Source organism: Mastomys coucha, unplaced genomic scaffold (assembly GCF_008632895.1).
Source record: "Mastomys coucha isolate ucsf_1 unplaced genomic scaffold, UCSF_Mcou_1 pScaffold5, whole genome shotgun sequence".
In the NCBI taxonomy this organism is placed as follows: domain Eukaryota; kingdom Metazoa; phylum Chordata; class Mammalia; order Rodentia; family Muridae; genus Mastomys; species Mastomys coucha.
In genome coordinates, this window is record NW_022196911.1 from 75,170,343 (window position 1) to 75,194,508 (window position 24,166).

The following is a 24,166-nucleotide window of genomic DNA, read 5'->3' on the forward strand; positions in this document are numbered from 1 at the left end:
CTGTTTGTTTGTGTTTTCCTGTAATTCCTTAAGGGATTTTTGTGTTTCCTCTTTAAGGGCTTCTACTTTTTTACTGGTGATCTCTTGTAATTCTTTATGGTTTTTTTTTTGTTTCCTCTTTAAGGGCTTGTACCTCTTTACCTGTGTTCTCCAGTATTTCTTTAAGGGAGTTATTCATGTCCTTTTTAAATTCTTCTAGCACCATCGTGAGATACGATTTTAAATCCAAATCTTGTTTTTCCGGTGTTTGGGATATCCCGGACTTGCTGTGCTGGGAGTATTAGGTTCTGATGAAGCCAAGTAGTCTTGGTTTCTGTTGGTAGGATTCTTGCGTTTGCCTTTCACCATCTATTGATCTCTGGTGTTAGATGTTCTTACTGTCTCTGACTAGAGCTTGTTCCTCCTGTGGGTCTGTAAGTTGGTGTCAGCACTTCTGGGAGATCAGCTCTCCTGGTAAATCCTTGGCACAGATGGCTGTGGATCAGTTGTCCTTTCTGAGTCCTGGGGTCAGAGCATACCCTGGAAACAGGATCTCCACTTGTGGGAAAGGTGCAGAGAGGGCTGTGGGTCTGTTGTCCCTCCTTGGTTGGGAGGATCCTGTCCCTGCTGTCCTGGGACTTTTGAGGCCTGTGCCTTCTGGCTGGTCCTGCCTTAGAATGTCACCAGAGAGAAAATGGCGGATCTCACCCAAGTCCCAGGGTTAAAGCACTCCCTGAAGGCAGGCTCTCCACTTGCAGGGAAGGGGCAGAGAAGGTTGCGGATCCACTGTCTTCACTTCACTCCTAGGTGTAGAAGGAGGTTGAGAGGATTCTGTCCCTGCCGCCCTGGGACTGGTGAGGCCTTAGCTTCCCGCCTTAGAAAGTCGCCGGAGAGAAAATGGCCCAAAAATCTTACTGTGTGGTCTTACAAGAGACATCATAGCATAGCTATAAGAACACTGGAAGATAGATAGTGCAAGCATAGAAACGTGTAGTGTGTGTTATATAGAAAGTAAATGTGTTTATTTATGTGTAAGGATGTATATCTGTGTGAATGTGTGTGCATGTATGTGGGGGTACCTAGGGAGACCAGAATATTGGCTCCCTGTAGTTGAAGTTATATACAGGTGCTTGTTCCCCTGCTGAGATGGATGCTAGGAACCAAATGTAAGTTTTCTGGAAGAGCTGCTGAAGTAGCTCTAGATTCATGGGGGGTCGGGGGGATGAATGAAGGTCTTGTTGCAAAGGTTCAGTCTGTCTAGGAAGTAAAACTACATCAAGTTAGGAAAGCTTCAGAATATATAAAACAAAATACGTAAAATTCTCTAAAGAAAGAAGCTGTTTACACTCCAGATACAATGGTATTCTTGAGTAGTTTCCTAACGCCTGGTAGGGTAAGGATGAGGTGGGGTAGATATCATTGAGTAGAATACTACACTGAATAAATACCTGGAAAATATTTAGCATAGGGGAAGACTTAAAACTATCAAAGTATTGAAATATTATTTTATTGCCATAGTAGAATTAAGATAGAAATCAGTAAGAAAAATGTTTGTAAATTTTAAAATGTTGATACTATTTTCATTTACATTCTATTGAGTATAATTTAGTACAACTACCATTAAATGTTATTTTATAATATCAGAGCTAAACATAAGTGCTGACAGTTTACTCCTGGTCATAGAGCAAACAGAAGTTCACAAAGCATACAAAATGGTCAGCAGTGCAGCTTGTATTGTATCTTCCAAAATTGGAGCCATTCAGATGTGTCAGCAGAGTAGACATTTCCTGTTACATTGATTTAACTGAATTCTATGCAGTAATGAAAATAAAATGAGCTGGATTGGTGGCACACTCCTTTAATCCCAGCTCTTGGGAGGGAGGCAAGAGACAGGAGGATAATTGTGAGTTCCTGGACAGTCTTATCTACTTGGAGAGTTCCAGGCCACCCAGTACTTCAGAGTAAGACCTGTCACTAAAATGATAAAGATGATGAAGAGGAGGAAAAGAAAAATTGATGGCCTCTAGGTCACTAATATATAAATCTAAGTTGTTAACAGAGTTTTAATTTTTCTTGAGTAGAGTCCAACCAATGCAAGACAAGAACAGTAACAGCAACAACAGCAATAAACAAAAAAGAAAAAAAAAAACCCAAAAGAGCCTGCTTTACATAGAGAGTACCAAGACAGTCAGAGCTACATAGACCCTGTCTAAAAGTAAACTAAACCAAAATGAGTTACTGATGAGTGCAAAAGCTGGATGAATCTCCCTGACATACTGTTCAGTGAAAATAACCAAACGCAAAGTGCATTCTGTCAGCTCCTTTACACAAAGCTTAACAAGCGAAGCAGTCTAGTGAAGGCAGATGGAGAGCCAATGCCTGGGAGGTGAGGTCTGAAGGGCCTTCCTGGTGTGGGCTGTGTTGAGCAGGTGGTGGTGGGACATGCAGCCAGTGAAAAATCTCTGAGCTTTCCTCTCCAAATTACCTGCTGTACCAGTATCCCTTGTGCTTGAAGACAGAAGTGTTGGAAGTATTTATGTCCTTGCACACTCATTTACCGTGTGTGTGTGTGTGTGTGTGTGTGTGTGTGTGTGAGAGAGAGAGAGAGAGAGATCATCCTAGAAATTGCTACATTGCTTATATTGTCTTTGGAGGATCTATTCAAATATTTTGATTATTTTCACTTCAATTCTTACATTTCTTGTCTTGTATATAGTATATAATTCAAGATTAAAAAAATACATGTATCTTCCTCTAATAGAAGACTTTAATTATTCATTAGTAAGAGAATGGGTTTATATTTAAGAGAGTAGTATTTCAACTTGGCATGGTATTAAACATCCATTAAAACCTATGTGAATCATTCAGCAATCTTTGAGAATACTTAGGAGATACTAGATGAGTATGATGTGTTTGGAGCTTTGCTGTAGCATGTCAGTCACACACTGTGTAGCAATATATTCATCAACAACAAACCATGAGTAATAAGGTGTTTCCCAACAAATTGTAACATGTAATGACTCCATAGCCATCTTTTTAATGTCAGTGTGTTCTCTGATACTAGCATGATGACATAGTCACCTTTGAGGTACTTCTCAAGGTATATCTCTGTCAAAGAACACGTAGCAGTATGGAAAATTAAAGCAGAGGAGAACATGAAAAGGAATATAATCTCATTGAAATGCAAAAAGCTAATAAATTTTTATTCAGATTAAGCAAAAAACTTTGTTAAACAGAGACTGTGTCACCTGAAAAAACCCTAAAATATCCGAGTCTTACCAAATTGCAAACTATTTGTGAGTAGCAGGCATACAGTTGGGATTGGGACTTTGTTATTTGTCCTATACCAGAATGCTTCCTTCTCTTCTTTGTATGCATAATTTGAAGTCCTTCAGAAACACACGTGCTGTGGCAGTTTAACACCCTCCAGAAGAAAACCTCAGTATGTTTTAGGTTCTTTTCTTAATCACATCAAACACTTTCCCCAATTTCCTTTGATAGGGCTAGAACCCCTGAAACAGCAAAGCCCATAAAGATTGTGCCTCACTGATGTTATCTGTCTTGTCACATGTGTTTGCCTGCAAAGTTGAAATGGAATAAGAGAAAGCAAGTGCTTTAAATTCCCAACCAAATTGGTGCCACTGTATGAAAAATAGTAGAAAACCCTAAAGTACCAGGATATTGTATCAAGTGTTTGTACATTAATGGTAAAACTGAATTTCAATTTGTACTGTTTTTTTTTTATGCTAACTAGAAGTTACTTATTTGTTTCAAGTAACAGTTCATTGATGTTTTAGTAACAGGGGTTAAAGATCCCATATGTATTTTTACCACTGATGGAATGTACACAGCACAATAGAATTTGCAAGGGAATGGGGAAACATTGTGGAATTGCAGTATAGCTTGAGCAGGTTTGATGAGTCTTTGCTCTAATAATCTTTGAGAGTTTTAATTTATAAAATAGCATATTTATATGGAAGTTACTTATTTAAAATGAGTCACTTAATTCCTGCTAGTCTTCTTTAAAACAAGCTGTCACTAAATATAAAGCTTTGTTTGTTTTGCCCTTCTGTCAATTTTAGAAAGTAACTTTTCTGTCTAAAAAGTTTATGTCACAAGCAAGTCAATTACTGTTTCATTGTGGGGTCAGTATTGCTGTGTCTGTTAATTTTAGGGGAGAACATTTTGTTCTAGAGTTATTAATTATGGAAACCTTGTTGTTTATTTCTTAAAGCAGCTTGATATGTGTATATTGTTCTGAATTCATTCACAACTTCATGTGCATGTCACTTAGAGTAATGATGGTAGGGGCAGAGGCAGTTAGTTAGTTCTGGGTTGATAGTTCTGACTGGCTGTCACAACATGATTCTCACTGTTTAAGACACAGACATAGCTGAGTTTGTTAGCATTTGTGAAACAAGTAGGTTTTTTTTTTTAACTTTTATTTTTTATTTTTTTTAACTTTTATTGCAATATGATGAGAAAAGTTACATGATTTCGATTTATCTGAATTTGTTAACATTTAAAAACATATTTTAAGTAAGTAGAATTAAGTCATATTCTTGTTTCCCTTTTATACCCCAACTCCTCCCAGAGACCCCCCTTTAATACATACAGTATCTTTTTTGCCATATTCCTTAAAATTTATAAAATATTATAACAATAAAAATGAGTATTATAAAAGTTGTTTGATATAAAACAACAATCAATTGGATAGTGTTATATAGATGCTGTCTACAGCAATACTGAAAATACATGTTTTTCTCAATATAAATTTTAAATAACTCCAAACATATTAACTGTACATTTTAAAATAATACATCACTACTAGTATTTTCTTAAATGAACATAAATATATAAAGTCTTTTTGTTTGTTTGTTTTGTATTTAGTAGAGTGTAAAATTATTTCATGTTTTTACACTATACTATGGTTTTCAGAACAGCTTATATAGTTCAAAAGTATTTATATACCCAAAAGAAACATAGACAATTAACTTGGGAGGTGGCTTGTAAGAACAACAGAGAGTGAGACTGAATGCTTTGCTTGACATTTGTAGCTCTTGTATCAAGTTTGAAGAAGAGGACTTTATAAGTTACTCTTTCTCTGAGATGAATGCTTTTCCAAATTATCACAGCCAATGAATGATGCGCATTGAAAGGTGGGAGGAGCTATGATCTTTGTCAATCTTCTGTATATACTAGGGCTTTTGGTGAATTAGTTAAAAACAGATTCTTACCCTCACCTAATATCTATGCCACCCTCCAAGCAGAACCATTGTTCATTGAAACAGTTGGTGAATGAATTTATGGATATACCATCTTTCTTTTCTTTTCTTTCTTGTTTTTTATTTTTTGTTTTTTGAGACAGAGTTTCTCAAAAAGATGACCATCTTATCTGAGGATAGACCATCTTAATACACACAGCATTTCTTAAATGAATGTAACCTGTTCTCTGTGGGCTGAGAATAAATTCACTCACTCAAGTCAAATAGCTTCGACCATAGCAGGAAGTCTGTATCCAAAAATCGTGCCTACAGTTCATTCCTCTGTGCAGCAGAACTGTCAACTCTCTGCTTAACTATGATGGTGATGTGAGGGCCGTTGAAGTACAGCATTATTACAATGAAAACCAATGTCTAAAAATTGTTCTTATTTTGGGCTTGAACCACAGTAAGAGTGTTATTTTTTAAAAGAATTTTCAGTGCCCTCTATTTTTTAAATTTCAGGCTTTGCTGGTTCTTCATCAGTTGGATAGCATTGATTTATGGAATCCTGATGCTCCTGTAGAAACATTTTGGGAAATTAGGTATATGTAGTTTCAAATTTTAATTTGGTTTAAAATTTTAATTTTGTTACTGTCTTTAAATATTACCTTTATAATATCTAGTTCATTGTCATTTATTGTTATTGCTAGATATTTTATGGTTTTATATTTAATTTGAATTGAAAATATTAGAATATTTAACTGTCAGAGAAATATCACATATATCCAAAAAAAGTTTTAATGGTGTTAATTTTTACCACCTGGCTATAAGTTCTTCTGCTTCATGTATCATCCTTTGTGGTGTACTTCTAAGCAGTTACAATTGTGTTTGTTGTTTTGAGACAGGGTCTAACTATGTAGCCTTGGCTAGCCTGGAACTTCCTATGTAGACCAGACTGGCTTTAAAGTCATAGAAACCCACCTCCCTCTGCCTCTGGAGTGCTGTCTAAAGGTGTGTCCTATCATGCCTGACTATAATTATGTTTTTAATAGATTTTTTCAGTTACAAGACTAAAAGTATTGACATTTTGTAACTTTGCTTTTAATTTTTAAACAATGCACATAGCATATGATGTGCATTGAAAGGTAGGAGGAGCTATGATCTTTGTCAATCTTCTGTATATACTAGGGCTTTTGGTGAATTAGTTAAAAACAGGCATATATGTATAAATAAGAAAACATGTATAGTATTTCACTGTATATTTCTGAAGCTGAATAGATGGCTTCCTTTTAACGAGCATGAGAGCACCATATTAGAAAGATGTAAATCTGTAAACATACAGTTCTGCTATTGTCTCATCATAGACATGGGCGTGTTAGGTCACGTGGAGACCAAGTTAAAACCTAAACTCTAACAATGACATAGTCATTGAAAACTTGTAATTTAACACATCATAAAATAAAACTTTTAAATGCATTTATTTAACTTGATATATATATAACAACATATAATCAATTTGAATTGTCAGTGAGGTATTTTATAGTTTTCTTTTCATAAAGTTTTCAAAATTTGTAGTGTGTCTTACTACACTACAAATGAAAGTACATTTCATTATGGATAGGCTTCATTTAAAGTGGTCAAGTGGTCACACGTGGGCGGCTCATAGCTATACAGTCAGACAGCACAATTGTATAGTATTGTAGAGTATAGAGGTCGAGTTAGCAGTCTTGTTCTCTAAAGGGTGGGAAATGGGCCAGGCTGGCTCACCCCATTCTGTTGTGAGTCTGCACTTTCACATTTGGAACAAGAAAGCAGTTATAGACTGGGAATGAGGGATTGTGGCTGTGGCCACTGAAACTTCCTTTATAGACGTTAGGCACATGGTTTTGTCCTGCAAGCAGCAGATTTTAGGCCCTGGCTCCAGACTACTCTTTCTTTATAGTCTTTGCTGTGTATGTGTATTTATAATTTCTTTTTTATCCCCACTATCAGGATAGAATTCTTTTAAATTCGTTGTTATTAACATTTGGATAAAACCTATGAACAAGTAAAACTAAGACTCTGAACATATGTCTACTATGAAATGTCATTTTATGTATGATTTTATATATACATATATATGTGTTACCTTCTTGATGACTCTGTAACAATGAACCTTATGTTACTGCAGCTCACAAATGCTTTTTTACATCTGCAAGAAATTAACTAGCCATCAAATGCTTAGTAGCACAGAAATTCTCAAGTGGTTACGGGAAATTTTGATCTGCAGAAATAAATTTCTTCTTAAAAATAAGGTAAGCACAATGACATTATTAAATTAGAAATATCTGGATAGTAAGGAGATGTGTTGGTTTTCTACTGCCGTGATAAACACCAGGAACAAAAACAACTTGGGTTGGGTGTATTTGGCTTACACGTCTTGATGACAATCCATCTTTGGGGGAAGCCAAGACAAGGAACTAAAGCAGAGATGCCATGGAGGAACACTGTTTACTGGTTTGCTCTCTGTGGCTCGCTCATTGTACAACCCAGGATCACTGGGTGACAACTGCTGACAGTGGACTGGGCCCTCCCACATCAATCATTAATCAAGAAAATGTCCTACAGACTTGTCAACAGGCCAGCCTGAGGCATCTTTTTAATTAAGGTTCCCTTTCTAAGATTACTGTAGCTTGCAGCTAGGTGACAGAAAGCTAACCAGCACAGAACCAATTAAAAAGTTTTTATTAGTTTGATTATATCCTACTTCAACTCCTCCTTCAATGAAGTCCTTAAGAGAGTTCAGAAGGTATTATCTGGTAGTCCAACATTTACATGTTCTTGGTTCTGAGCTGTTAGATGGCAGGTTAATGAATTCTAGTTGACGGTCTATGAAGAGTAGAGGCTACTGTAATCACAAATGCCTCAAAGAATGTTTTCTCTTTATTTTTAAGTCCTTATGATTTGGCTCACAGGGCTAAGCTAGCCGGGGAAATAATCTTTCAAAAAGCTAAAGGGCAGAGGTTTTTAGTCTAGGTTAAATTTGTATATCTCACCTAAAGATTTTGTCTGTTAGCTGGGTATGGTGGCATATGCCTATAATTCCAGTACTGTTGAGACCAGCCTGAGCAGCATAGTGGATTCCAGGCCAGCCTGGATTACACATTGAGATGTTTCAAACAAGGCCCGAGGATGTAGCTTAATAGTAGAGCACTCAAGTTCTATAGGGTTAGGGATGATTTCGTTCTTTTAGTTGGAATAAAATTTTTTGGTCCTGAACTCTTGGAACATATTGAAGTTCTGGGGAACAGGAAAGAACCTAACGTTTCTTTTAACATGTAATTTTTATAATCAATTTCAAGATTTTTCTATTATGACATAGTTTGAAGAATACTTGACTTAATTAATTTTTATCCAGGCCTAAAATTATAGCTATGAAAAACTTTACCAAGCATCTTGATAGAATTTTGTTTAGAGAAATGCAGATGGAGAGGTAATGTTATTTGTATCCGGCTTATCTTGTGTTTATGTCACAGAACTAAGCTTGTCCTGAAGATTTTAGACTTAAGAATTTTGTGTGCTGGCCTTTGGCATATTGTCTAACTTGGTCAGTGTTAGTAATCTAGTAGTGAATCAAAAGTACTCTGTCAAGGGCTGGAGAAATAGCTCAGCAGTTAAGAACAGCCATAAGAACTAGGATTCAGATCCCAGGACCCATGTAACAAGCCAGGTAGGTGTGTGTCTATGTGTGCTATAATCTTAGCTCTTAAAGGGTAGAGACTTGAGGAACCTTAGAGCCTGCTGGCTTCCAACCCAACTGAGAAATAATTCCCAAGTTTATGGACAGACCTTGTCTCAAAGGTATAGATGGAAAGTGATAGAGAAGGTCACCTGACATCCATTACGCGTGTGGATACACTCTGATATCTCTTAGTGTACCCAACATACAACTTTATCTTAAAAGTTCTAATACTGACAAGGCAAAACTATAATCTATAGATTCATAAAGTGTTACAATTTTCTTGTAATAGATTTCACATAATCTTCTATATCCTACTTTGTTTGGAGGGTAGACAACTGAGAGGTGTTTGAAAGAAGGGCAGTGCACAAACCTTATTTACCACAGTGAGTTAATGAATGCTTCTAAAGGTAAAGCTTTTGGAGAGGAAGGTTTCCAGGGCTGCCTTAAATAGAAAGTCAGCTCACACCAAGTACTATCTCGTTGTCATTGTGTCAGAAGAATTTACTTCTTCTTTCTAGCAGGCAGATAGAAGTTCCTGCCATTCTCTCTACCTTTATGGAGTAGGATGTGAAATGCCTGTTAGTGGCAATACCACTCAAATGTCAGTTGATCATGATGAGTTCCTGCGTACTCCTGGAGTGTCTCTGCGGAAAGGAAAAGGGAATCCCCCCGTGGTAGGTGACTTCCTTTGTAACTCTCTTGTATCATCATCTCTGCTCAGAATTTAGTTGTATTGCTGCCCACTGTGGACCTCTGGGCAAATTTTTCACAACTCTGTGCCTCAGTTTTTCAGATTTCAAGTGGTGATAACAGGACATGGTGGAATACACCTATAATCTCAGTGTTGCAGAGGCTGAGGCAAGAAGATCACAAGTTAGAATTTTTGTTTTGTTTTTTTATAGACAAGATATCACTGTATAGCTCTGGCTATCCTGTAACTTACTGTGTACAAAGGTTGGCCTCAAATTGAGATACCTGCCTTTACCACCACACCCAGCCTTTTAAATTTTTCTTTCTTTCTTTTTTCTTTTTTTAAATGTGTATGGGTGTTTTGCCTACCTGTATTATCTATGCACTCATGTGTACCTGGTGTCCACAGAGGCTAGAAGCGGGCTTCTGACCCATGGAAGTGGAGTCACAGGTGGTTGTGAGCTGCCTTGTGAGTGTTGGGACGCAAACTCAGGTTCTCTGGAAGGGCAGGCGTTTCTTTTAGTGGCCCTAACTGTTGGTTTTATCCCTTTATCCCAGAGGGGACAAGTTTGAACATAGGTTTACATACTAAGACTGTCTTCCACAAAAATGAATAAGCAGAAAGCAATTAATAATAATAGTTAATAAATCAATAAAACCAGTATAAGATTGTTGCTCCATGGTTTTGAGGATTTGAGTAGGTAAAATGTAAATAGCCCATGATTATTTGACACTATGGCTGACCACTACATTCATTCTGATGGGAAAGGGTCTAGTCAGGTGCAGAAATTGAATTAAAAGAGGTTCAGCCAGGCAGTAGTGGCGCATGCCTTTAATCCCAGCACTGGGGAGGCAGAGGCAGGTGGATTTCTGAGTTCGAGGCCAGCCTGGTCTACAGAGTGAGTTCCAGGACAGCCAGGACTACACAGAGAAACCTTGTCTTGAAAAAAAAAAAGGTTCTAATTGATTAAAATTAAAACATAGTATTTTGCTTAATATTTGGATAAGTGTTGCTAAGATGTTATTTCTTTCTCTTTGCTTTTATTTTTATTTATGTATACATACATGCATATATATAGACACAGTCTTGCTTTATAGCATATAAGCATATTATCTGATTCAAGCTAGCCTTGAATTCGCTGTAATCCTCCTGCTTCACCCTTGCAGATACTATAATTATGGGCAGTCATGGTTGACAAGGTTTACATTTATAGACTGGGTCCCATATATGCCAGGGTGGCTGTGATCCTCTTGCCAATTCCACACAAGTGCTGAGATTATAGATCTGTATTGCTATGCCCAGCAGGACAATTATTTCTATATGTAAATATCCTTAAAATATAAATCATAATATAAGCAGAATTATGAAAGCATTACGGAAGGTTTTATCTCTCAGACATAGCTTTGTTATGCTTAAGTTTTACTGTAGCCTCACTTGAGGCAGAAACCTTACTGAGCCCTATAGCAGTGGCAGTGTGTGGTTTGGCTGCATCTGTGGCATTTGCTTTATAAGTGTGTTTGTTTCTTCCCTATAGGAAGTAGTGCTCACTGTTGCTTCATCTTCCTTTGTCATTATGGTAGTCCCTCAAGTAGATCAATTTTACTGCATTGGATTTGCTCTGTCTTAATTGTATATTTGTTACAGACTACCTGCATTTCTGAAATTTAGGATAATATCTATTCCAATTGAAATGTGGTACCATTATATGTACCATGTATTAGTTCACATTATCTGATTTAGAGTAAGGTATATTAGAAAAAGATCCAATTATTAAAAAGGTAAATTCTTGTTTATTTTGTGTGCTGTGGTAGGTGCTACACTGTTGAGTTTGTAAATAAAGTCACCTAAGTTGCAGATACATCCCTCCTTCCTCCCAGGATAGCACAGCAGGGTGCAGTGGAACCCCACCTATATGCCGACAAGCACAGACCAAGCTCGAAGTGGCCTTGTACATGTTTCTGTGGAATCCTGACACTGAAGCTGTTCTGGTTGCTATGTCCTGTTTCCGCCACCTCTGTGAAGAGGCAGACATCCGCTGCGGGGTGGATGAAGTCTCAGTACACAACTTCCTGCCCAACTATAACACATTCCTGGAATTTGCCTCAGTCAGTAATATGATGTCAACAGGTAAATGTGGCTTTTGTTTTTTCCTCTTACTTTCTTTTTAACCATTTTACTTTGATTGACATCTAATTATTTTTACAGTGGAGTGTATTTAAATAGCAGTTTGAAAGTTTTCAGGACTAATTCAGACCGTTTACTTGAAATCCTTTTCTGAACTAGGTAGATGAAATTCAGTGACATTTGAAATAGAATTTTTACTGAATTTTTAATATGCAAATTTATTGATAACTGGCACTGTAAGTTGCTGTTAGTTGCCGGGCAGTGGTGGTGCACACCTTTAATCCCAGTACTTGGGAGGCAGAGCCAGGTATATTTTTGAGTTCAAGGCTAGCCTGGTCTACAGAGTGAGTTCCAGGACAGCCAGGGCTACACAGAGAAACCCTGTCTCAAAAAACCAAAAAAAAGAAAAACCCCAAAACCAAAAAAGTTACTGTTACAGATTATAAAAATTACTCTGCTTAAAGTATAAATGGCGAATTTTTAAACACCTAGGCATGTATTTCCATAAACATAGGTGGGGAGATGGCCATTTTATGTTCTAGACTGTTTGGAGTCGAGGAGCACATGTTCACCTTGATCATCAGAATCATTTGTTCCACTTCTTCACTCTACTCTGTGGGGGCAGGCTGGGGAACTTAGGAAGTTCCCAGTTGTGAAGATGGCTCTAAGCACTAACTGAGTTTGCTTATTGTTTTTGCTTAGGAAGAGCAGCACTTCAGAAAAGAGTGATGGCCCTGCTAAGGCGTATTGAGCACCCTACTGCAGGAAACATTGAGGTACGGCCTCAGCAGCTGCAGCACCTCCCCCTCCCCCTCCCCATGTTACAAGCCTCTGCTAGCTATGTGATCAGAACAACTGCATTACATGTTGACTTTGAGTTCACCCCTAAAGTTGCTTCCTAGTGATAATTGACTTCATTTTAGGCCTGGGAAGATACACATACAAAGTGGGAACAGGCTACAAAACTAATCCTTAACTACCCAAAAGCCAAAATGGAAGATGGCCAGGTGAGTTTTTTTCAGTGAATTTTTGTGTATTAATAGATCTGTTGCTTCCCTTAAGTAATCCTTTATGAGCTACGACGTGTAGGATACTACACAGATTTGTTTAAGACTATTTGTGGTTGCTCTATGTCTGTACTGTCTAATCTTGTAGATATTAGCCACATGTATCTGTTAGAATGTAACTTTTAAGTCATTTAATTAAACAAGTTAGATTTATTTTCTCAATTTTACAGTAGCCAAGGTTTAGTATTTATTTACTCTGTTAGATAGTAGAGATGTAAAAGGTTACATCAGTACAGAAATATTAAATAGCTCTGCTAGAAACCACTTAGCTGAGAGACCAGTTACTCTTGTTGTTCTTTGTCCCTTCATTGAAATATTCAAAGAACATTTAGAAAAGATACAGTAGCTGTAAATAAAAATAATATTTCTAACAATTCTCATATTGTATGTTTGGTTTGATACAAGATCTGGTTATTTATCTCTGCTGGCCTACAACTTAATGTATAGAACAGACTGTCCTTGAGCTTGCAGTGATCCTCCTGCCTTAACTTTGCAAATTCTGGGGTTACAAGATGTGTCCCTCCCTGTCTGGCTCATTATGCTGTATTGTTAGATACTCTTAATTAAAGGAGCTGGTGAGCAGACAATGGAGCCCATTTTAAGGTTAAGTGCAATTTTAAACTTTGGATATTTTATTTAACTATTATCATCAAGTGAATCATTTTATTCAGCAACTACCACCAATTATTACCCAAGAAATTAATAATTAATTGTTTTGTATATAACTAAAATCACCCATAATGCTGTCGTTATCAGGTCTTTGAGACAAACCATTTATCCTCCCAATGTTTTTGTTGTTGTTGTTGTTGTTGTTGTTATGGTCACTTAGACCAAGTAAAAGTTGTTTTGAGGAAATAATGCAGCCTTAGATCATGAAAGTTTTTCTTGCGAGGGTGGGAGTGTGGGTGTTGACTATTTCAATCAACGTAGAATTCATATACTGTAGAGTTATCTTTCATAAGGTAGCCAACCTAGTGATTTTTAGTATAGTCACAGAATTCTATAACTGTCAATTTATACACAATCAATTTTAGTATATTTTCTTCCTCTCACAGAACGCCCCCTCCCACCAAGCCTGTTTCCAATTAGCTATTTCTAGCTCTCACTTGCTGTATTTTCTATCTCTCTGGCTCCACCCCTCCAACCTTGAGTAGGTGCTAGTCTATGTTCTATTTTTACAAAATTACCTTTTCTGAGCATTTTGTCCAATGCAATCATAGATGATATAGGCCATTGTGACAAAGCTTTTTTTCTCCTTCAGTTGTTTAAGGTTCATCAATACACTTCAAAGGTTGTTTTTTTCTTTTTTTAAAGAAATTTGACACTTCAGGTTGATTTTATCAGTCTAGCTATGACAAAAATATATTAAGTAGCTCTCTAATAATGCGTATGGTAGAGATTGGAGAGATGGCTCCATGGTTAAGAGCATTGGTTGCTCTTCCAGAGGACCCAGGTTTGAGTTCCAACACTCACATGATAGCTTAGAATGGCTTGTAACACTAATTCTAGGAAATCTAACACCCTCCTTTAGCTTTTTAGGCATGCACATGGTAAACAGATATACATGGAGGTAAAACATTTGTACACATAAAACTAAAATTAAAAAAAAATAATAATGTATATGGTTAGTTTCAAGATTTTTTTTAAATATAAAATGTACTTTTCTTACTGGTAGAAATGGATAAGAGTAATTTGTAAGATTTTTTTTCAATCTATGTTGGATTCATGCTTTTCACAAAAATGTTGTGTTTAGGCTGCAGAAAGTCTTCATAAGACCATTGTTAAGAGACGGATGTCCCACGTCAGTGGAGGAGGGTCCATAGACTTGTCTGACACAGACTCCCTGCAGGAATGGATCAACATGACTGGCTTCCTTTGTGCCCTTGGTGGGGTGTGCCTGCAACAGAGAAGCAGCTCTGGCCTAGCCACATACAGCCCACCTATGGGCCCTGTCAGTGAACGCAAAGGGTCTATGATTTCTGTAATGTCTTCTGAAGGGAATGTTGATTCACCTGTCAGCAGATTTATGGACCGGCTTCTGTCCTTAATGGTGTGTAACCATGAGAAAGTGGGGCTTCAGATACGGACCAATGTTAAGGACCTGGTGGGTCTGGAGTTGAGTCCTGCTCTGTATCCAATGTTGTTTAACAAACTGAAGAATACCATCAGCAAGTTTTTTGACTCTCAAGGACAGGTGAAGTCTCCTCCACTTTGTTTTATACCCTCCTTTATGAATACAATAATAGTTTAAAATAAATCAAGACTGTTTCTTTCAAATTATTTAAATTATGTACCAACATGGTAATTCACTTACAACTTTAAAAACATAATTACAGAAAAAAAAATTATGTAATCTAGGGATCAGTCTGCTTCTAAAGAACTCAGGCCTGTGGGTATGCCTGGCGTTATGAATCTTAGATATGTGCATTCGTACATATGTATATCTATCTGTGTGTTCATACCTATGTGCCTGTGGTGTGTCTGCATTGTGATGGTTGTGTCACTTTCATTGTCTTGGTGATGTTTTCTGTTCATTGATGTAATATCACTAATGGGCTTTGTTTTGTTTGTTTTTGTTTTTGTGCATGTGTATAGGTATTATTAACTGACAGTAACACTCAGTTTGTAGAGCAAACCATAGCCATAATGAAAAATCTACTGGATAATCATACTGAAGGCAGCTCTGAGCATCTGGGACAAGCAAGCATTGAGACAATGATGTTAAATCTGGTCAGGTAAGCATTCTGTTTCTGAGTCACAGCAGAGTCTTATTTTAAGAGGTAAGACCTCTTATGCACTGGTAATATGTATGATAAAATAATTTGTCATTGTTTTACTACAGAGCCAGTACGAACTATGGCAGTAAGATAATCAGAAGTTGTATGTGTTCCTACCTAAGGAAAATTTAAATATTATTCATGTCTCAAGTTACATTTACTTAATTTTTCTTAAAGATTAAATTTAGAATACCTTAACTTTTATCCATATCTGATCATTTCTTATTCTATGTTTAATTAGATATGTTCGTGTTCTTGGGAATATGGTCCATGCAATACAAATTAAAACAAAATTGTGTCAGTTAGTTGAAGTCATGATGGCAAGAAGAGACGACCTCTCGTTTTGTCAAGAGATGAAATTTAGGTGAGTTCTCAGAGCAAAGCAGGATCTTATAAACATTACGTTAAGCAAAGTGTAGAAAAGTAGCAGGGCTTGGTTGTATGGGGAGGCAGGTAGGTACAAAATGTTGTGCTTATTTGTTTTGTCTGATTATCTTAACCAACTTTCTCAAAGCTCTGTGCCCATGTTTTTCTGTTTTGTTTTCAGTCTTTCTTTTTTAAAAGTTCTCCCTTTTCCTAGAACTAATGAATTCATGGGCACTAAAAGTTTCTGTTTCCACATTGCAAAGGGCCAGTGCAAAGAATCAGCATCCAAATTGTATCTGTGTCCCTCTGACTTTTATTTTATCCCTGATAGTCGTATCTGCTCTATAAAGTCATACTAAACCCATCAACTGTTTGCCCTATTAGAACAATGTTTTAGTGTATCAGCATATACCTACAATCCCAGCAGTCAGAAAGCTAAGGCAGAAGTACAAGGCCAACCTGGGCTATACAACTATGCAATAAAACTTTTGTCTAAATAATCAGATAGTAAGCTATGTGTTAAAAACTTTTACCTTTTCCTTTTTGCTCATTTTCCTTTTTGTCATTCTGCAGGAATAAGATGGTAGAATACCTAACAGACTGGGTTATGGGAACATCAAACCAAGCAGCAGATGATGATGTAAAATGTCTTACAAGGTAAAATAAAACAGAACAAAAATGGAGAGGGGGAGAGGGAAGGAGGCAGGGGGTTTATAGTTCTATCATGTTTTACTTTATTCATGAAAACCAGTACAGTGATAGCTGTTAGGTGTATTAAGTTGTTTTGTAGGTGGTAAGCATTTACATTTGAAATATTTTTTTTTATTATTTTGAATGGAAGGACTTTTAGTTGAAACGTGAGATAGGCTTAGGAAAGTGGTACTAGCTTAGGAAGTATGGTTAACGATTTTTGAGAAAGAAGATATATAAAGCATTAGGTTGTATTACTTTAGATAAAAACATTGGCTGAGGAACATAATTATGGTGAGTCTTTGTAAGGCATAATTGCTTAGGTGCTTTAATGACGAATGATTTATACATATCAGAAATGGTAACTGTGATTGGATGAAAACTTCATCTAGTTTTCTTGATAATATATATATACTATTTATTGTTTGTTTGATTAATTGAGTTTCTTCTATCATTATATCATCATCATCACCTATTCCTCCATTTGGCCACTTATTTATTCATTTATTTATTGATGGTTTTCCAAGACAGAGTTTCTCTGTGTAGCCCTGGCTGTCTTGAAACTTAATCTATAGACCAGACTGGTGTCAAACTCAATGACCTACCTGCCCCTCTGCCTCTGAAGTGCTGGGATTAAAGGCTTAAACCACCAAGGCTTGTCGAGTTTTTTTATTTTTATGTTGTGATGTTGGAGCTGGAACCCAAGACTTGTAGATGCTAAATTGGACTACGTTCTCAGCCCCATAATTTTGATTTAACATAGATACTATGCTAAAGATGACTTATTCATAAGTTCCCCACCAATTTGAAGTCTTCGTGTGTGTGTGTGTGTGTGTGTGTGTGTGTGTGTGTGTGTGTATGTGTGTGTGTGTGTTCTGAGCTTGGTATATTTAATGATATTATTTAGGTTGTGTTTATAATTAGTTAATGAAGTAGAGAGCTCCTTAAGTTCATGTCTAAAAGACTCATGGTTTCTAAATTACTTCTCTTTAGAGATTTGGACCAAGCAAGCATGGAAGCAGTAGTTTCACTCCTTGCTGGTCTTCCACTGCAGCCCGAAGAAGGAGATGGGGTGGAGCTGATGGAGGCCAAATCACAGTTATTCCTTAAGTAAATGTCAGCCACAAAACCAAAGCAAAACACAAATACAGCTTCTTCTCTCTCACTGAAATGTAACCAAAGTAGCTAATTATTATTTAAAAGTAGACTTAATTGCTTCTAATTATGGCCGTTGGCTACTCTCATGAAAAGACAGAACCAAGATAGAAAAGTTATTTTGTATCCTATTTTTTAAAGACACCAGTGGGATAATTGAAATTTTCCTTGTAACAGATCTAGATTGCGTCATTAAGTCATTTAAAATGACAATTTCTAAACTATTTGGACCATGAGTTTTGTAGCTAAATATTAAAACTTACTTTTGCCAGCAAACATGGGATATCTTCTGTGCTTATGTCATGAAATGAATACTGTACTTTGTCAGGATAAAATAATGCTACCAGCAACTCAATAGTGAGCCATGTTCATTTCTTACCCAGTATTACAAAAGCAAATGCTCACAGTCCCACACAGTGTCACACTTAACCACTGAGAATGGATGGTTAGCTTTCTGGTTGATGTGGCCTTCACTGTGTAAAGGTCAGTCTCTGTATTTTCCAGGTACTTCACATTATTTATGAACCTTTTGAATGACTGTAGTGAAGTTGAAGATGAAAATGCACAAACAGGTGGCAGGAAACGTGGCATGTCTCGGAGGCTGGCATCCCTGAGGCACTGTACAGTGCTTGCAATGTCAAACTTACTCAATGCTAATGTGGACAGTGGACTCATGCACTCCATAGGTGAGATCAAATGAAAGCTACATAAAAAACTGGCCTAGCATGGTGCACAACTTTAATCCCATTAACCAGGAGGAAGGAACAAGAAGATTTCTATGAGTTCAAGATCCGCCTAGTCTACACAGTTAGTTCCAGGACATCCAAGGCTACCAGTGACCCTGTCTCTACACAGACAAACAAGCAAGCAAACAAACAGAACCAAAACAGAAATATAAAACCTAGAGAGCTGGGGGGGAAAGATGGCTCAGTGATTTGTGGCACTGGCTATTCTTCCATGGGACCTAGGTTTAATTCCCAGCATCCACATGGTGGCTCATAATTATTTGTAACTCTATTTCTGGGAGACATGATAGTGTCACATGGCCTCTGTGGTAACTAAGCATACATATGAATGATACCCAGACATAATGCATACAAAACACTCATACACATAAAACAAAAACATCTAGAGTTGACATAACATGTAAAATGAAAATTGCTTCAGTCAGGCTATGGTAGTAAATTCACATCTGTTTGTCCTCATCAGGTTTAGGTTATCACAAGGATCTTCAGACAAGAGCTACATTTATGGAAGTTCTGACAAAAATCCTTCAACAAGGAACAGAATTCGATACACTTGCGGAAACAGTGTTGGCAGATCGGTTTGAGAGACTTGTGGAACTGGTCACAATGATGGGAGACCAGGGAGAACTCCCTATAGCTATGGCTCTGGCCAATGTGGTTCCTTGTTCTCAGTGGGTAAGTTCATTGAGAAAGTAGGGAGATAAAATACCTGACATATAGCTAGTGCTTCAAAATAAGTATGTTCATAAATGTTTATTAAGTGAATAGACAAAATTTAAGAACTGGAAAAAAATTACATAAAGGCGAGCTGAGACTGTAGCTCATTAGTTGAATGCTTCCTTTAGCACCACAGAAAGTCCGTCATGATTGTGCTTGCCTGTAATCTCAGCACTTGGAGAGTGGAAGCAGGAGGTTCAGAAGTTCGAGGTCCTCCTGGGTTAGATAGTGAGTTTCAGGCCAGTTTGAGCACTATAAGACTGAAAAAAAAAATAGTAGTTGAACAACTTGAGTCATTAAACCTTTTTTCTTTATGTGTTTTGTTTCTAACTGTAGAGAAGTGGTTGGTACTCATACCCCTAACTAATTGTTTCTTTCCAGTCCAGTGAAAAAAGTTCATGTAATCACCAATGAGAAGAAAATGTAAAACAATGTTGTCTCTTGTTTTTACATAGTATATAAAGTAATTAATGAACCTAACTTTTAGTTAATAATGTTAAATTTATCATGTGTGATTTGTGCTTGATAACTATCTCTGCCTTACATACCTAAATTTTTACTTGAAGTATTACATTATCATTGGCATGCTGATGTGATGGCACACACTTGCAATCCTAGCACTTGGCACTTGGAGGCAAGAGCATGAAGACTCAGAGGTCATCCTTAACTAGTAGCAAGTTCATGGCCAGCTTGGGCTGTATAAGACTGTGTCTCAAAACAAAATGGACTATTAAAATACCATAGACATATATGACTATTTGACCTTCTACATTTATTTTGTGTTCTGGGGATTGATGTCAGGGCCTTATACATATTAGGTAAGTGCTTTATCACTGAGCTACATCCTCTGCCCATAAAACTACAACATTCTTAGTAATATGTTTGAATACTTTGAGGAAGCTTTTGTTCATTTTTTTTCATTGTTCATTTCCATTTTAAAAAGCCACGTGGATCCCTGTATTGTTGCTTATGCCTTTAATCCCAGCATGGGGAGGCAGAAGCAAGCAGATCTCTGTGAGTTCAAGGTCTGCCTGGTCTACATGACAAATTCTAGACCAGCTATAGCTACCCAGTAAATCCCGGCCTTTTCCCCTCCTCCTTTCATATGGTTTACTTTACACAAAAGAAAGAAAGAAAGAAAGAAAGAAAGAAAGAAAGAAAGAAAGAAAGAAAGAAAGAAAGAAAGAAAGAAAGAAAGAAAGAAAGAAAGAAAGAAAGAAAGGAAAGAAAGAGATAAAGAAAAGTAAAAAAAGACTTTAGTAGAATAAACTTGTAATTACTAAGCTAATTTTAGTTTTTGCTTAACAGCTGTAATGGGAGGGTGAGGAGCTGGAAACATGGTTCAGGAGTCTTCCTGAAGACTGGGATTGGATTCTGAGCTCACAAAGTCACTTCACAACCATTTGTAACCCGTTTTCGGGGATTGGGTGCTCTCTCTGGCCTCCTTAGGCCAAACAACCATTTACATAAAATGAACAACAACAACAACAAAAAAAAATCAAGGAAATCTACCTGTAGCAGAGGCTGGAAGGCTGGTCTGGTGGTTAAGCGTATTTGCTGCTCTATAAAAGAACTGGAGTTCAGATCCCAGCATGCACATCTGATAGCTGCAAACACATGCTGACGAGCACCAAGAAATCTGACTGTGCACATACCAACGCATATGTGTACTCATGTGCACATACATTGAAAATACACATTTAAAAATACCCAAAACTTTAAAAGAGAGCCTGTGAGATCATGGTTTTTATATCTAAAAATAAAGCTCACATTCTTTGCCCGATAATCCTGCACTTCATCTGGGCCTTGCCTTTTCTGTCTTCAGCTAATAATGCTATGGCTCTTCTGTGTGTTCACCTCAAATGCGATAGCTGTTTCTGCCCTAGAGTACCTTTGCTGCTGCTTTCTAAAATACTTCTGTGGTTGTTTTTGTTTGATTCAGTTTGTTATTAATAAAATTATTTAACATGAACTCTATTCTCTTAGCAATTTTGTTTGTTTGTTTACTTGTTTTCTGACAAGGGATGGTCTCACCTGTGGGCTCTGGCTGACCCAAAACTCACTGTATAGACAGGATGGCTTCAAACTAGAGGTCCTTCTGCCTCTGTTTTCCAAATGCTGGGCACAGGCATACATCTCCACAGCTGACTTATTTATAATTGTACTTTTATGCTCATTTGTTAGCAACACTCCTGAATTATTTTCTTCAAACCTAAAATTTCTTCACACATCTTCAAATGTATCATCAGTAAGTATTATGAACTCTTTTTAGCATTTAGCTGTAATTAAAAGTCATTTAGTAGTATTCTTAATGAAGACTGAAAGTCTGATGATGTAGCCTAGTAGGAGAGTTCCCGTTCTTGATCCCTCCTAACATGAGAAAACAAATGTTGATGTAAGTCTGTGAAGCTTTGACAAGTATTTCTAAGCTTTATATCAAATGACTTAAAATACCTTTTTTCTTTTTCTTTTTTTTTCCTTTTTGGTTTTTCGAGACAGGGTTTCTTTGTAATATCCCTGGCTGTCCTGGACTTCCTGTGTAGACCAGGCTGGCCTTGAAGTCAAAGAGATCTACCTGCCTCTGCCTCCTAAGTACTGGGGTTAAAAGCATACACTACCATTCTTGGCTTGACTTAAAATACCTCTTATGTATTTACTTTTTTGGAGATAGGATCTCTATTCCAGGTAGCCTGGCTGACCTGGAATTCATTGTGTAGAACCTGGATATAGCCTCAAATGCACAATGTTCCTCTGCCTCCTGTTGCAAGGATTAAAGGCATCCAACATCATACCTGGCCTCAATTATTTAAAATTTTTTTTGAGATTTTATTTATTTTATTTTATATATATGGATATTTTGCCTGTATGCATGTTTGTGTACCATGTGTATAAAATGCCGAAAGGGGCCAGAAGTGGCTGCTAGATGCCCTGAAATTGGAGTTAAAATAATTCTAACTGCATGTGGGTACTGGGAATTGAAACTGGGTCCTCTCGAAGAGCAGCCAGTGCTCTTAACTGCTGATCCAATCCCCCAAATTACGTTTTTTTTCTTTGGCAATTTCATAATGTAAACAATGTCTCTATCATATCCACCAGTGTTTCTCAACCTTCCTAGTGCTGTGACTCTTTAATACAGTTCCTCATGTTGTGACCACAACCATAAAATCATTTTCATTGCCACTTCATAACTGTAATTTTGCTATTGTTATGAATAATAATGTAAACAATATCTAATATGCATGATCTCTGATATGTAACCCCTATGAAAGGGTCATACCTCATAGTTATGGGTTGAAAATTGTTGATATATACCCCCAGCTCCCCACTCCCTTTTTTAAAAAAAGACAAGATCTCACTATGGCCTGGAGCTTTGTTTTTGTTTTTGTTTTTTTTTTTTTTCTGTTTTTTTTTTTTTACTTTATCTGCATTTATTTTATGCTGAATTTATTCCCATGCCATGAGTTTTTGTTTCTTCAGTTTCCTCTGGGATATCTTTTTCTTCTATGCAGCTTCCTCCTCCGGCTTTGGAGCAGTCTGCTCCTTCTCAGCGAGGTCATCTCCATTGGCAGGAGAGCTCATGTGTGGGTTAATCCCGCCATGAGCTCTGTAGGCTCATCGGCGCATCTTAGGTGCCTTGTTCACCTGGATGTGTTCAGTGACTAGAGGATCCATGTTTAAACCCTTAAGCATGTGCAGCAAAAATTTCACTGCCCCTGTGTCCAGCCTCACTGTTTGGCCTGGGCGTACTTCCCGACTCCACCATTATACCGCTGGAATGGCACACATTGCTTCTTTAAAGTGACATCCTTCAGATACTTGGTGACTTTGTGCATATTCATATCCTTGGTGGCCTAGGCAGTTTCCTGGTGTTCTTAAAGTGAACATGAGGGTTTGAACCTCTTTATTTACATGATTTTGTGGGGTTTTCTGGGTCAAGAGAGTAGCAGACCATCTTCACAGGTCACCTCTGGCCGCTTACAGGAAGAGAGGCTTGGAACCTTTTAAAAGAAAAACAAAACAAAACACTCAGGACTAACCTTATTGGCAGAGCTGTTGAGGAATCATGGACATCTACTAACAATGTGGTGGGTTTTTCTCCCTTGTAACTCTTAAATAACTCAACCTGGCCTCAAATTTATGCTCTTCTGCCTCTGCTTCCTCAGTACTGGGATTACAAGTGTGTATGTACTGTCACTTTGTCTAAGTAAATACATGTTTTAAAAGTCAGTTGTTTAGAATTTTCAGGGTGTAGGAGAAAAGATGAGAGTAGGAAGCATTTACTGTGGGGCCTAAAAGCAATAGCTGCTGCTGGCTGTCTTTGCTGTTGTGCTAGAATTGAAACAGGTGCCTTTCTGAGCTAGGCAAGCCCCCCCAACCCCAACCCCGATCTCCTGAGCTGGAGCCCAAGCCCAACAACTTTCAATTTGTCCCTAAATTCTTGTCCTTTTTACTTAATTCATAATGGAGGGTGGAGTTTTTATATTTTGTCAAAGATGTAGTGTGCATCTACAGAGGATAAAACATTTGGTTTCTGGGTTTTTGTAGTTTGGATTATTCAATTTTTTCCCCTTACTCCAGTGTCATCCTCTTACAATCTTAGGAGCAGACCAGGCTGAGGATAGTGCTCTCGATCGTGATGATCTTTATTACCGTTTGAATGGTTCTTTTTGTATAGCTACTGGTATTTTCATTGTCTTCTCTCATTGTTGGGTTTAACAGTAAATTACAGTTTTATTGATTGTGTAAAACAAAACAAAATCACAAAAACTTTAAGGAATGAAAAGGTTGTTGTACAAATAATAGAATGATTAGCCTCAATCCTATCTCTAGTTGTATGTAAATCTGACTGAATTTTGGGTTTTAACTATCTAGCTGACCTCCCCTCCATTCTGATTTTTAAATAATCCCTTAGTGTTTCATTGTTGTGTT

At 37.3% G+C, this 24,166-nt stretch overlaps 1 protein-coding gene across 4 annotated transcripts in view; it reads left to right on the top strand.

The window, feature by feature from the left end:
* Nucleotides 1-24,166, top strand: part of Nf1 (neurofibromin 1) — a 258,357-nt gene that overhangs the window by 106,263 nt on the left and 127,928 nt on the right. For 3 of the 4 annotated variants that reach the window (XM_031355032.1, XM_031355034.1, XM_031355035.1), the window contains 13 exons: nucleotides 5,706-5,785; nucleotides 7,354-7,477; nucleotides 9,423-9,578; nucleotides 11,473-11,722; nucleotides 12,422-12,495; nucleotides 12,643-12,726; nucleotides 14,540-14,980; nucleotides 15,382-15,521; nucleotides 15,805-15,927; nucleotides 16,503-16,586; nucleotides 17,613-17,729; nucleotides 18,279-18,460; nucleotides 18,984-19,195. In XM_031355032.1, coding sequence (XP_031210892.1) covers nucleotides 5,706-5,785; nucleotides 7,354-7,477; nucleotides 9,423-9,578; nucleotides 11,473-11,722; nucleotides 12,422-12,495; nucleotides 12,643-12,726; nucleotides 14,540-14,980; nucleotides 15,382-15,521; nucleotides 15,805-15,927; nucleotides 16,503-16,586; nucleotides 17,613-17,729; nucleotides 18,279-18,460; nucleotides 18,984-19,195 — 2,067 coding nt within the window. The remainder of the gene's footprint in view (nucleotides 1-5,705; nucleotides 5,786-7,353; nucleotides 7,478-9,422; nucleotides 9,579-11,472; nucleotides 11,723-12,421; nucleotides 12,496-12,642; nucleotides 12,727-14,539; nucleotides 14,981-15,381; nucleotides 15,522-15,804; nucleotides 15,928-16,502; nucleotides 16,587-17,612; nucleotides 17,730-18,278; nucleotides 18,461-18,983; nucleotides 19,196-24,166) is intronic. The other variant, XM_031355033.1, reaches the window with a different exon arrangement.